The 12096-nt window shown below is 43.3% G+C and overlaps 1 protein-coding gene across 7 annotated transcripts in view; it reads right to left on the bottom strand.

Moving 5' to 3' along the window:
• Positions 1–12096, bottom strand: part of KLHL29 (kelch like family member 29) — a 393217-nt gene that overhangs the window by 24189 nt on the left and 356932 nt on the right. For all 7 annotated transcript variants that reach the window (XM_027749235.2, XM_027749234.2, XM_027749237.2 and 4 more), the window contains 2 exons: positions 11364–11546; positions 8378–8558 (listed from right to left, as the gene is read on the bottom strand). In XM_027749235.2, coding sequence (XP_027605036.1) covers positions 8378–8558; positions 11364–11546 — 364 coding nt within the window. The remainder of the gene's footprint in view (positions 1–8377; positions 8559–11363; positions 11547–12096) is intronic.

Raw genomic sequence — 12096 nt, 5'->3', positions numbered from 1 at the left:
TGAGAACTGATGTAATGTTCCTTCCCTTGTTTCTCCTCTAAGATATAAATTCTACCTGTCACCTGATATGTTTCATCTCACACCAACCACTCTGACTTAGCACCAGGAACATTTGTGGCCTGTCAAAGTGGTCTGAGATGGGGTGGTGAGCAACCAACTGCCTCCCCTGTCACTGGCAGAAGTACCTGTCAGACCTCAGCTCCCAAGACAAGTATGTTCCTGCCCGCAACTTCCTGTTTGTCTTAATATCCTTTAGGGAGAAGGGGTTATATCCTTCACATATGCTGGAATCTGGATGTGGTTGAGGACCACATCCATAGGAATACTGGAAAAAGGTTCAAATTACAAAACCAATCATCTTCTTTTCTGGATGAATTTCCCTGTTGGGACCCTAGGTCCTGCAGCCCCTGTTTTTCATCCACTTCCACTGGTCTCCGTTTAGGCTCTATGATGACAGAACTGATCTTTCTTTCTCCTACTATCCTTCATCTGCCACTGGGAAGCCAAAAATCACCAGTTTCACTTCATCTCCTGAAAGCCAAAGGCTGCAAATCTACTGGATATAGGTGCATGTGGGGCACCTTAAAAAAACACTCAACTTGAGGGTTCTTTGGTTTAAAAAATCAGGGAACCATAAAGCAGGTGGAAGCAAGTCCTTGTCCACCTAACACGGGCACCTAACGTGGGTTTTACATGGGCTGCTCAGTAAAGCAACTCTCTTAAGTGTGTGCCTACCTTACCTATGAGGCTGAAAAAGAGAAATTGATGCCTTAAAGGCTTCCTGATAGCTGTCCATCAAGTCCCTCCATCCCCTGGGAATTTATTTCTCCACTTCATTCTCTCCTTTCAAAACTGTAGACCTGATTTTTAGTCTGCTTTGCTTCAGCTCCCACCCACCAGAAAGTAAGTTTGATTTTTTTTTTCCCTGTTGGATTATAAAGCTGTCTGCTATCAAATCTTTCTCTTTCACATGAGGACGTGCAGAAAATAATAAAGTCAACTCTTCACCTTCTGTAGGATAAACTAAGTAGTCTAAGCTCCTTAAGTCTCTGCAAGGCAGGTTTCCATCATTTTGGTCTATCTCAAGTCAGCTCTTAATGTGTTCACACAAGGATTTGCACCAGATTAACTAAATTGGTTTAAAAATGAATGAAGGTGAACCTTTGTAACCTTCCAGGACAGAAAATACTGACACCTGCTTTACCTCTCTGCCCTAGAGCTTTTCCATCTGTTGTGTCATCTCTGGCACTGCCATCACACCACGGCCACTGGTGCTCCTGGGGCTCCTCAGCTGCCTGTCACACGGCCCTACTCAGGGGCCAGCAGGGAGGGAACTGATTTAAAGAATAATCACTTTGATCTCTTTCCATTAGTCAAGCTTTGCATCTGAATCCCCTGTTTGAAGCTGTAGATGGAGACATAATGTGAGTTGGCTTCAAGCCAAGCAAAGGTTTTTCTTCCCCCTCCTCCAATGCTCCCTCCAGTCCCGTTGTGTCCATGCTTGTCCTTGGCTGTGGGCCCACCAAGCCCAGCCAATATGCTGAACTTGAAACTTCAAGGGCATCTCCTTTCACATGACTGACTGCTGGCTTGCTGTCCTTGCATGCTATGGACTCACATGTGGCTTAACACACATGCCCTTGCACACCTTCCTCTGCCCCCAGTGCAGCCCCTGCAACCCAACAGCCCATGGCCCTGCTTTGCTCTGGACACCAGGCTTTCCACGTGTGCAGGACGTGTGTGTCCCTACCTGTCACTTCATCTGCACTGAATACAGTGACCTCAGCTGACCCTTGTGCAGTCACCACCTTCTCATTTATATATTACCTATATATATATGTGTATGTATGTATATTACTTATATACCCATGATATGGCAAATGATCTGAACCCAGCAGAAAACACAGCTCAGGCTTGAAGAGAGCACAGGCAGAAATAACCTTGCTGGTTTCCACAACTCTTCACTCTTCATCCATGGGCTTGATCTTCCCCTTCCTTCATTCATTTCCTCCAATGCCTCTTTCCTTGCTCTTTCCCTACCACCTGAGTATTAACAGCAGAAAACCCTTCATTTCAAGCTGTGCCGTTCTCCTCGCTGCCTTTTTGACTTATGATCTCTTCAGTACCTGAAAACAGTAATTTTTTTTTCTCCTCAGTCTCTTAATTTCTCTCCTTCTAAGTTAAATAGCCATATGAGTATCTTCATTTATTCACATTATAAAATCCTTACATCATGGTCAGTCAATTACAGACTGACCATTTCCGTCAGTCTGTAAGAAACCCTTAGCATTATTTAATTACATCTGCAGGAAAGCTGCTATTCAAACTAAAGCTGGACAGTGTCATCCTGAACAGCTCTTCAGATGATTCACATGTTTGAAATCATAGTACTGGATTACTATTTTTTGCTTTTTTTTCCTTTTCTTCTGACTATTCCGAGGAGCTTAAGAAACTATCCTTGGACAAGGCAATATATTTAATTTTCTTAAGGCATTGTAGAATCATAGAATTGTTTGGGTTGGAAAAGACCTTTAAAATCAGTGAGCTTAACCATTAACCCAGCACTGCCAAGCCCACCACTAAACCATGTGCCTCAGTGGCATATCTACATGCCTTTTAAATACCTCCAGGGACGGTGACTTCACCACTTCCGTGGGCAGCCTGTTCCAGTGCTTGACAAGCCTTTTGATGAACAAATTTTTCTGATTGCCCTAGTATGTTTTTGGGAAGGAAGCCCCATCCTTTACATATGATGGGGCTGGGTGCAGTCAAGGACCATGTCTACAGGAATACTGGAGAAAGGTTCAAATTACTAAAATAATTTTCCTTCTTTACTGGATAAATTTCACTATTGGGACCTCGAGTTCCACAGATGCCATTTTTCACCCGCTTTCACTGCTGTCTCTTTATGTTCTACAGTGACAAAACTGATCTTTCTTGCTCCTACCCTCCTTCACCCAAATTGGGAAACCAAATACACCCCCATGTCCTTTTCCACCAGGTAGCTTTCCAGTCACTCAACCCGAAGCCTGTAGCACTTCAGGGGGTTATTTTGACTCAAGTGCAGGACCTGGCACTTTGCCTTGTTGAACTTCATACAATTGGCCTTGGCCCATTGATCCAGCCTGTCCAGATCCCTCTGCAGAGCCTTCTCAAGCAGATGAACACTCCTGTCCAACTTGGTATCATCTGCAAACTTACTGAGGGTGCACTCAACCTCCCTTTATCAGATCACTGATAAAGATGTTAAACAGGACTGGCCCCAATACTGAGTCCTGGGGAGCCCCACCAGCTGCCAGCTGGATGTGACTCCATTCACCACCCCTCTCTGCGCCCAGCCATCCAGCCAGTTTTTAGACACCCAACAGTGCACCCATCCAAGCCATGAGCAGTCAGTTTCTCCAGGAGAATGCTGGGAGAAATGGTGTCAAAGGCTTCACTAAAGTCCAGGTAAACAACATTCACAGCCTTTCCCTAATCCACTAAGTCACCTTGTCACTGAAGGAGATCAGGTTGGTCAAGCAGGACCTGTCTTTCCTAAACCTGTGCTGTCTAGGCCTGATCCTCCAGTTGTCCTGCATGTGCAGTGTGATGGCATTCAGGATGATCTGCTCCATTACCTTCCCTGGCACTGAGGTCAGGCTGACAGGTCTGTAGCCCCCCGGATCCTCCTTCTGACCCCTCTTATATATGGGTGTCACATCTGCCAACCTCCAGTTACCTGGAGACAGTCAAAACACTCCATAACATACAAGGCTACCTCACTGCCTCTCCTTTGTTGCCTCTCCCTTCTGAAGAGTTTAGTCATCCACTGCAGCCCTCCAGTTGTGCAAGTCATCCCACCATGTCTCCACAATGGCAGCAGTTTTCCTGCTGCACAGCAGCTTCCAGCTCCTCCTGTCTGTTGCCTATGATGAGTGCATGGGTGCATTCCTGATGCACTTCAGTAGGGCTATTGATCCTGCCATCTTTTTGAGGGGAGAAGCCCTAATTACCACATTAACATGTCTCAGTAAAACAGTAGGTTATGAAGCAGTTTTCTAAATTGTATAAAGCTCATTCTTTACACTGAATTTTTCAGACTCCTTCGAAGTATGCACTGCCAACAAAAGTAATCTCCCAATTTTAGACAACCCTATTGTAAAAGTGATGTCAGGTCAAGAGGATTCATCTTCTTCTGTCCTTCAAACATATAATAACCACAAAGCACCCATATTTTCACACTTTTAGTCACATGTATTGTCTTGTCAGTGTATGCAGTCCTCTCGGCTCTCCAATTGCATATATTACAGGGCCCATCCATTATCTAAAGACCTAGTTCGCGGATCCACTTCATTTCGCCAGGTCCCAACTCAACTCATATCTCAGAAGAAGACATGAAGTGTAATACCCTCTCGCCTAACACCTAATGACTTGCTCCCTGTCACACAGAACCTTGCCAGAGGGGATTGATGGAGAACTGCAGCCGTGCTGTTATTTCCCTAAACACTCATTCCAAAAACATAACTTTCCCTGAACATACACCCGTGTACAGCCACAAAAATGGACTTATAACTCAGCCCCTCTGGCACATGCATATTGTTTTAAGATGAGTAACAAATGACTCCTATTCATCTGTTTGTGACTGATAGTCCCATAATATTATCCATCGAGACAGAATTTTTGCTGCCTCCTTACAGACAAATGGTAGATAAAGGGTAAAGGATCTCAGCCCTGTTGAATTTTATGAAAACATCCACTGTTTTAAGTGGCAGCAGAATTTCTGGATAAGGCTGCACCCTTCAGCATCCATGACACAACCAAAAGCATGGAGAGAGGAGCACAGGAGCATGCCATAAATCATTAGGAGTCTGGTGGTCTTTGGTTTTAAAAACCAAAATGCTGTGAAAATATCTTTGTAAGATTTTAACCATTTAGGATCAAATATTACAAGAATTCCAGGTGGAGAACAAGAAGGAAAATGGCAGAAAATGTTATTTGCTCTGTCTTCAAAGACCCACTGTGGTGAGATACCCTGTAGACTTCATGCTCTGGGTCTGCTAAGTGGTGAGGCCAGGGTAGGTCACTTTGGACCAGAGACATGCCCTTCACCATGCCAGCAAATACACGTCAAAACCTGGCCAAAGCTGGGTATGGTCATGCTTGGGCTCACTGAGCAAGCAGAGAGCAAAATGTGGTTGGGAAAGATAAGCTGCATGTGCATCAGGGGAGGTGGCAGGTGGTCCAGTGAGGGAGGTTGTTCAGTGCTTTGCCCTTCACACCGGTGGCACAGCCCAGGACTGCACTGTGTGTCAGGTACCTCCTTCTGAGTGGATAAAAGGGCTATAATCTCAGATGCCTCCTTTGGGGTGAAAAACTAACCAAACCCAAGAGGATGTGACTTTGTAATTCCATACTGAGGGGAACAATGTTATTTTAGAGGTAAAAGCAATTTTTGGCATCACTTGACATGGAGCATATGATCATGTCATCTTATTATTTTAACACAGTGCTTTTATAAGACCTGCTAGAATGACAGAGAGGTTTTCCCCCTACTGAGAAATGGTTCTGCAGTATCCCATCCAAAGCAACACAGTATTTGAAGAGGAATGTACAATCCACACAGAAATATGGTAGGAGAAGGTTGGTTTCTTGTAGCTCCTGAGGATGAGGGGGGGAGAAAAGCAGAGTCAAGAAGTGGGCATTCACTGCACATAAGACAGCAGGACAACTCACCAATGAAAGTCTCATTGCTTGCAAAAATAGGTACAGTGATTTAAATTCCTGAATGCTGCCTTGTCCAAATGGGAAATGCTTTCGTGTGAAAAGGCCTGACTTTGCTCAGCACAGCTAGGAGGGTCAGCTTTTCCTCACCTGCATTTTTAACAGCAGACCCTGAAACACCCTTTCCAAAACACACAGCTTTAGCCATGCCACGCTTCACTTCTGTCACCCCCTACTGTCATTTTTAATACAAAGAATAAAAAAGGAAACATCCCAAAACCTCTCTCATTTCCCAGCATAGCCCAAAGGAGGCCATGTTGCACTTTTTCCATGGCTCTGTCTCACAAGTCACTCTATAGACAATAGCAGATTAATTATAGCCACGGGTTTAGCAAATCCCCATGACAAGACATCCTTATTGTGGCTGAGACAGCGTGTGCTGAAATGATAGGGAGGAAATCTGCTCCTTTCCCACATACAGGTCTCTTGGTGGGCTTGTTACAATGGAAAAGCAGCACAGCTGCTCTCACTGAGCCAAGCAGGGGACTGAGGGCCTGAGCGTGACTTTGCAGGCTGCAATGTCGTCTGTGGCAAGGGCTTGGGTGACTGAGATGAGAAGGAAGGCGAGGAGGGGACTTGCTTGATTTGGGATTCATTCAACTGACCAACATTTTGGATCCTTTGATAAAGAGAGACCATGAAAATCAGAGCAGAGACAGAAATCAGGCCCTGGGAAAAAAATGAAAAGAGATAATTTAATCAATGACATCTGTGAAGACACCTATCCTAACAGCATTATTTCGATGTTCATCTTTATCGAAAGATGGGATGAAAGACTGCATTTCTTTCCTGGGCTCTCTCCTTCCCATGCTCAAAAAAAAAAATTTCTGCTAGTTAAAAACTTACTGATTTCCACTGCAGGACAAATACCTTCACATATCAGAAAAAAATCTGCAGAAAAGGATGAGACTTGCTCCAAAGCAACTCCTGTGGGCAGTGCCTGCCTTAAGCTCGGTGTTAAGGAGAGAAGCAGTGTTCACATTTTGCATTCACTGCTATGATTTGCCATTCTTTCTTTGCTGTCTGCATTTCCCTGATTTGCTGAGAGCATCATCACCAACATCAGTTCTTCAGCCCATGCATGGCTGGGAGGGGAGGCCATCTGCAGCCCTTGTCCCACAGCACATGTCCTTTCCAGGGTCTATTTTGTCACAGACTCATCTCCTGAGCAAAACAGTGCCAAATTGGTGAAGACAGAGGAACACAAAACTAAGTCTGTATGTCAGTGGTAATCACTTAGCACCCTGCATACAGACAGCTGGTCTGTCCCATGCACTGAACTAGGCAGAAAATCTTTATGGAAAAAAAAGGCATCACACAGTTAAAGTACCAAAAAGTAGATCTGATAAAGGACACTTATTTTTGGCATATCCTAATTTCCTGTGTTTTTCACTTTGAAATATTAATAAACTTTTAATATAGGTTTTGGTATTCAGTACTTACAGTATCTATTTAAAAGAAAAAAAAAACACCTGCTGAATAAATGGAATGTACATGTTGCAGATTTAAAGCATCTTTAATCCTAGCCTTTTGAAAAATGTGCTGTTTTTTTCTTCCCCCCAATCTTTCTTAATGACCTATCCCTATTTATCTTGCCTGCTAAGGCAAGTTTTACTAGGAAATGCCTGCTTCAAAATATTGCTGAAGAAATATTCAAATTCAGCACTTAAATCTGACAAAGAGAAATACCCCTTATTTTTGGTTGCCATTTTCACTAAGGGAAATGATTTCACAAAAATGTGTTACAATGCAATAAGTATTTGGGTAAGGCTAGGACTGTATCAACCTTTTTGGAATGAAATATTCTTATATCCTGCATTGCAAAGTGAATTCTATTTTTTAAAGAAAACATTGATATATGTGTAAAATCTGTGGCTCTACTGAATGTTATGGTTGACATGAAATAAGTTGGTTTTGGAATTCTACTCTGTGATATGTTTTCATTGTGCTTTTCTTCCTTCCTCTTTTTTTTTTTAAGTTCCATGTGAAAAAAGAAATTTTTTTATATCTGGAGTCTTCTTGATAAGAGAAATTTCCATTCTCTCTATCTCCATTCAGCCAGGAATTCAAAGCTGTTTCCATTTATTGGTTGTTTTACTCCAAACTTGGCAGGTTAAGGCTGCAGGCCAAGACCACCAAAGGGAGGATCTTCCAGCCAGGTCAAGGCTGAGATGCTTCACCAGAAAAAGGCATAAAAGAAACTTACTCTGCTGTTGCTTTTTTGGGTTTAGAAGAAAAAAACCTGTATTTTTGTGGTCTGTAAAGACTTTCGCCAGTACTAAATTCAAAAGAAGCTTATTAGTTCACTGTATAACCTGGAAAAATGTCCAAAGAAGCTTAATTCCTCTCTTCACTCCCCTGAGCGAACTGACAAGCCGGCAACTTTTGTCTTTGGTTTTGAAACAATGTTTTCCATTGAAGCTTTTAAAAGAAATCTAATCCTGCCCAGTTTCCTCCTTCCTAGCTGTTATAAAAGCTTATTTTAACACACACGGTCCATTTGATGTGTCCTTTAAAAAGAAAATGGTCCTTTAGCATGAAGGAAAAGCTCCAGCAAAAATCATGGGTTTGGTTTTTTTTTTTTTTTTAGGTCTTTTTGTTTGTTTTTTTTTACCTTTCCACATGGTCAACGTTGCCTGCCACACCGACCCCTCCGATGGTATAAATTTTCCCATCGTACACCAGACTGTTATGTCGACACCTTGGGACTGTCATGCGGGACACGAGGTTCCAGTTATCGAGCAGGGACATGTAACACCAGACATCAGCGAGCGTGACACCCGACTCCATGCCGCCTGGCACCACCGGCGGGAGAGGGAGAGAGAAGGGGAGAATTACGTGAGATCCTGGAACGGCAGCAGCTTTGCACACAGCAATCAAAGCCAGTTACAAAGTAAAAAACTCTTCAAATGACATTTGACTAATTAAAATAAATCACCCTCAATGCCGAGCATCTGTTCCGATGATGCATATCTGTGTCATTTATTCATGCGCCCCAAAGGCTGTGTTGTTTTTTTTTTTTTTTAATAAGATGACATGAAGAAATCAAGATGTCAGACTACAAGGGACACATACATAAGGGGATAGACCCTTCTCAGTGTTCATAAATAACTTCCAGTCTATTAAATTACTGCAACACTTGCAAGAAGGTGTCAGGAGGCTGAGTCTATCTTGGCTTGCGAGACATAGGCCAGCCTGAAATCTAAAATGCTGAATACAGTGATGGATTGAAGTAGCATATATATGGGCAGAATAAAGTCAGTGCTTGCACTGTAGGCTTAATTTCTAATTTTCAGGGACAAATTTCTTATTTATTTTCATTTCCTGATAAAAGAAAAAACCAGCTGTACCACTCCCGTAAAACAGTTCAAGATGCTCTTGTGAAATATTTATACTGGTCACTTTTTAACTTCTAACTGAAGCTTCCAAGGCAGCCAGCCACTTAGTGGGTGTCTTACTATCCCTTTTTGAAACCCAAAGAGGTGAAATGATTTGAGACCACACTAGGAGTGAGTGGTCGAGCCAGGAAAATGAATTAGACTCAGCTGCATGGTTTAATGAGAAAACCAGGCTTCCTTCTTGGTATTTTGCTCTCCAAACCTATGCTATGCAGTGCAGGGTCCAGTACTTGGAGCTTGCAGCAGTCCATTCCCACTTCTGTTGGTTCCCTTGCCCTTTTTCCTGTGTCTTTAAGTTTGAGCAAAGCAAAATATCAACTGACACTCAGCTACATTTCCAGCTATGTGGGACTTTCAGCTCTCCTTATTGCAGCCACTGAATACAATTCGGTTACTCATCCAGATTCAAGGGAAAGAGCTGAAATAAGCTTTGAAATTAGGATTCCAAGCTTTTGTTAGAAGGTATGACACAGCCTGAAGTGGCTGTACATATTGGAAAGTACCTCAGCTAAGAATAACTAAAAGTCAACATCTCACAAAAGCCTCCTCAGAAAACTTTTGCTCCAGCTGCTCTCAAGCATGGGTAAACAAGCATGGGAAAAAAAAAAATCAAGAAGTAATTTCCAATCAATTCTTAGGGTCCCTATGCAGTATTAATGGAATTTAACACCACAGGCAGCAACTTACTGCAGAAAATGCAGTGAGGAAACTCGGCAAAGGAAAGGTAACAGCTGTAACCCCTTACTGGTACAGATGCCAGGTGCATCTGTGCTCCCAACTACATCCTCGGATCACACACATCCGCACCTCCCTGCCCAGCCTCCTCTTTTTATCATCCAACCTCCACTCAGCTGCCATCAGAGTATCCTTGCATTGTCTGGTGGGAATTGCTTTTCCCCCTCCAGCCAAACAGAGGTACCAACAGACTGCAAAAAACCAGACGCTGTGATGCTCCAGGTGCGGTGTCGACAGCTACTTTGGGAATTACAGCCTTTTAAGGAGTGTGGTCTCAGTTTCACCAAAAGTAAGAAGATTATAGGGCTAGTGACTACTGTCAAAGGAGAGGTTTCAACAAGTACAAAACATGAATGCTCCTGTAAGCAAATACTTTAAGTGTAGGTCACATATTCAGCAGTTCAGTCTGTCTGTCTCAAATTCCATAACCCACCATTTAGATTCAACTACAGCCAGTATTATAAATCGTGTTTCTATGGCAGTGAAAGCTCTTTGCATGTTTGATGGTTGTCAGACCTATTTTCTTCACATTGCAACTGCAAAATATTGTTGTTGACTGCTTTGAGAGAACATTAACGCCGCAGAGACATGGACAATGATAAAAGCAGGGAAATCCCTCTCTCCCAACCTCCTTCCCACTTCTCTTGTTTTTTTTTAACCCCTCAGGAGCAGCTGGGTAAAATTCCATCATGTCTGTGCTGTAACTTTTCTACCAGCCCAGTAAATCTGGGGGATGAATGGACTGAGAGAAGCCCTGTAGAGGAGGAATGGGAGATACTGGTGGACAAAAACTTGGAAATGACCTGGCAGCGTGCACTTGCAGCCCAAAAAGCCAACTCTATCCTGAGCTGCATCAAAAGCAGTGTGGCCAGCAGGTCAAGGGAGGGGATTCTCCCCCTCTACTCTGCTCTCATGAGACCCCCCCTTGAGTACAGCGTTCAGCTCCAGGGTCCTCAGCACACGAAAGACATGAACCTGTTGGAGTGAGTCCTGAGATGGGGCATGAAAGTGTTCAGAGGGCTGGAGCACCTCTGCTATGCAGACAGGCTGAGAGAGTTGGGGTTGTTCAGCCTGGAGAAGAGAAGGTTCCAGGGAGACCTTATTTTAGCCTTTCAATACTTAAAGGGGGCTTATATGAAAGATGGCAAGAGGCTTTTTACCAAGACCTCTAGTGACAGGACCAGCGGTAAGAGTCTTAAACTGAAAGAGGGTAGATTTACATTGGACATAAGGAAGAAATTTCTTACGATGAGGGTGGTGAGGCGCTGGCACAAGTTGCCCACAGAAGCTGAGGGTAATCCATCCCAGGAAGTGTCCAAGGCCAGGTTGGATGGGACTTCGAGCAACCTGATATACTAGAAGATGTCCCTGCCCATGGTAGGGGAGTTGGAACTAGATGACCTTTAAAGGTCTCTTCCAACCCAAACCTTTCTGTGATTTTGTGTTTCTATGAAATCTGCTGCTTACCTGAGAGATAGATGTTGTCCCCAGCGCTGACCACGCTGAAAAACTCTCGATCATAGAAGGGCAGGCTGGCCAATGGGTACCACTTGTTGTTTTGAGGATTTAAGCAAGTCACTGCTGTTAAAGCACGTTGATTCATGCCAATCATCTGGCGACCCCCAACTAAGACTATTACCTCAGCTACACCTGGGATTCAAGTAAGAAAAAAAGTATTATAAAAAAGTGGCATCTCTCAAACAGGCAGGAACCTATCAAAAATATTAATCAGTCAGTGTAATTTTAATGTATCATATATAAATCTGTTTTAGAGTCTGCAATCAATCCAAGAAGGGTGAGAAAAAACAGGAATGTGTGTGTAGGGGGAGCAGTGGGTGAGGAACAACACTATGAACACTCTTGGGAGAAGTAGGGAGGAAGAACGCCATCTGGGCAAAACTTGATGGGGAAGAAATAAATAGGCAGTTCCATGTAAAGATATCCATTCACTTCAACAGTATTTGAGTGAGACCTGCATGTAGCAAATTCATCTTCCACTGAAGAAAATGGGACTTTTGTCAGGGACTGTGATAGCTTTGGAGTTTGACCAGTATCCAGGAAATGTTTGGACTTTGGCCTGAAGAAAAAAAAAAAGCTAATGTCTGGAGAAGGTTTAGGCTATGGTTATGCATATTCATCCTGATATTTTCACTGCATGTGCTCTATTGACATATAATTTTCTTGTGGGCCGTTTTTTGAG

Source organism: Pipra filicauda, unplaced genomic scaffold (genome assembly GCF_003945595.2).
Source record: "Pipra filicauda isolate LSUMZ 115617 unplaced genomic scaffold, ASM394559v2 scaffold209_size2725305_pilon, whole genome shotgun sequence".
Classification (NCBI taxonomy): domain Eukaryota; kingdom Metazoa; phylum Chordata; class Aves; order Passeriformes; family Pipridae; genus Pipra; species Pipra filicauda.
The sequence above is the reverse complement of the archived record's forward strand: the minus strand, read 5'-3'. Positions and strand labels throughout refer to the sequence as shown.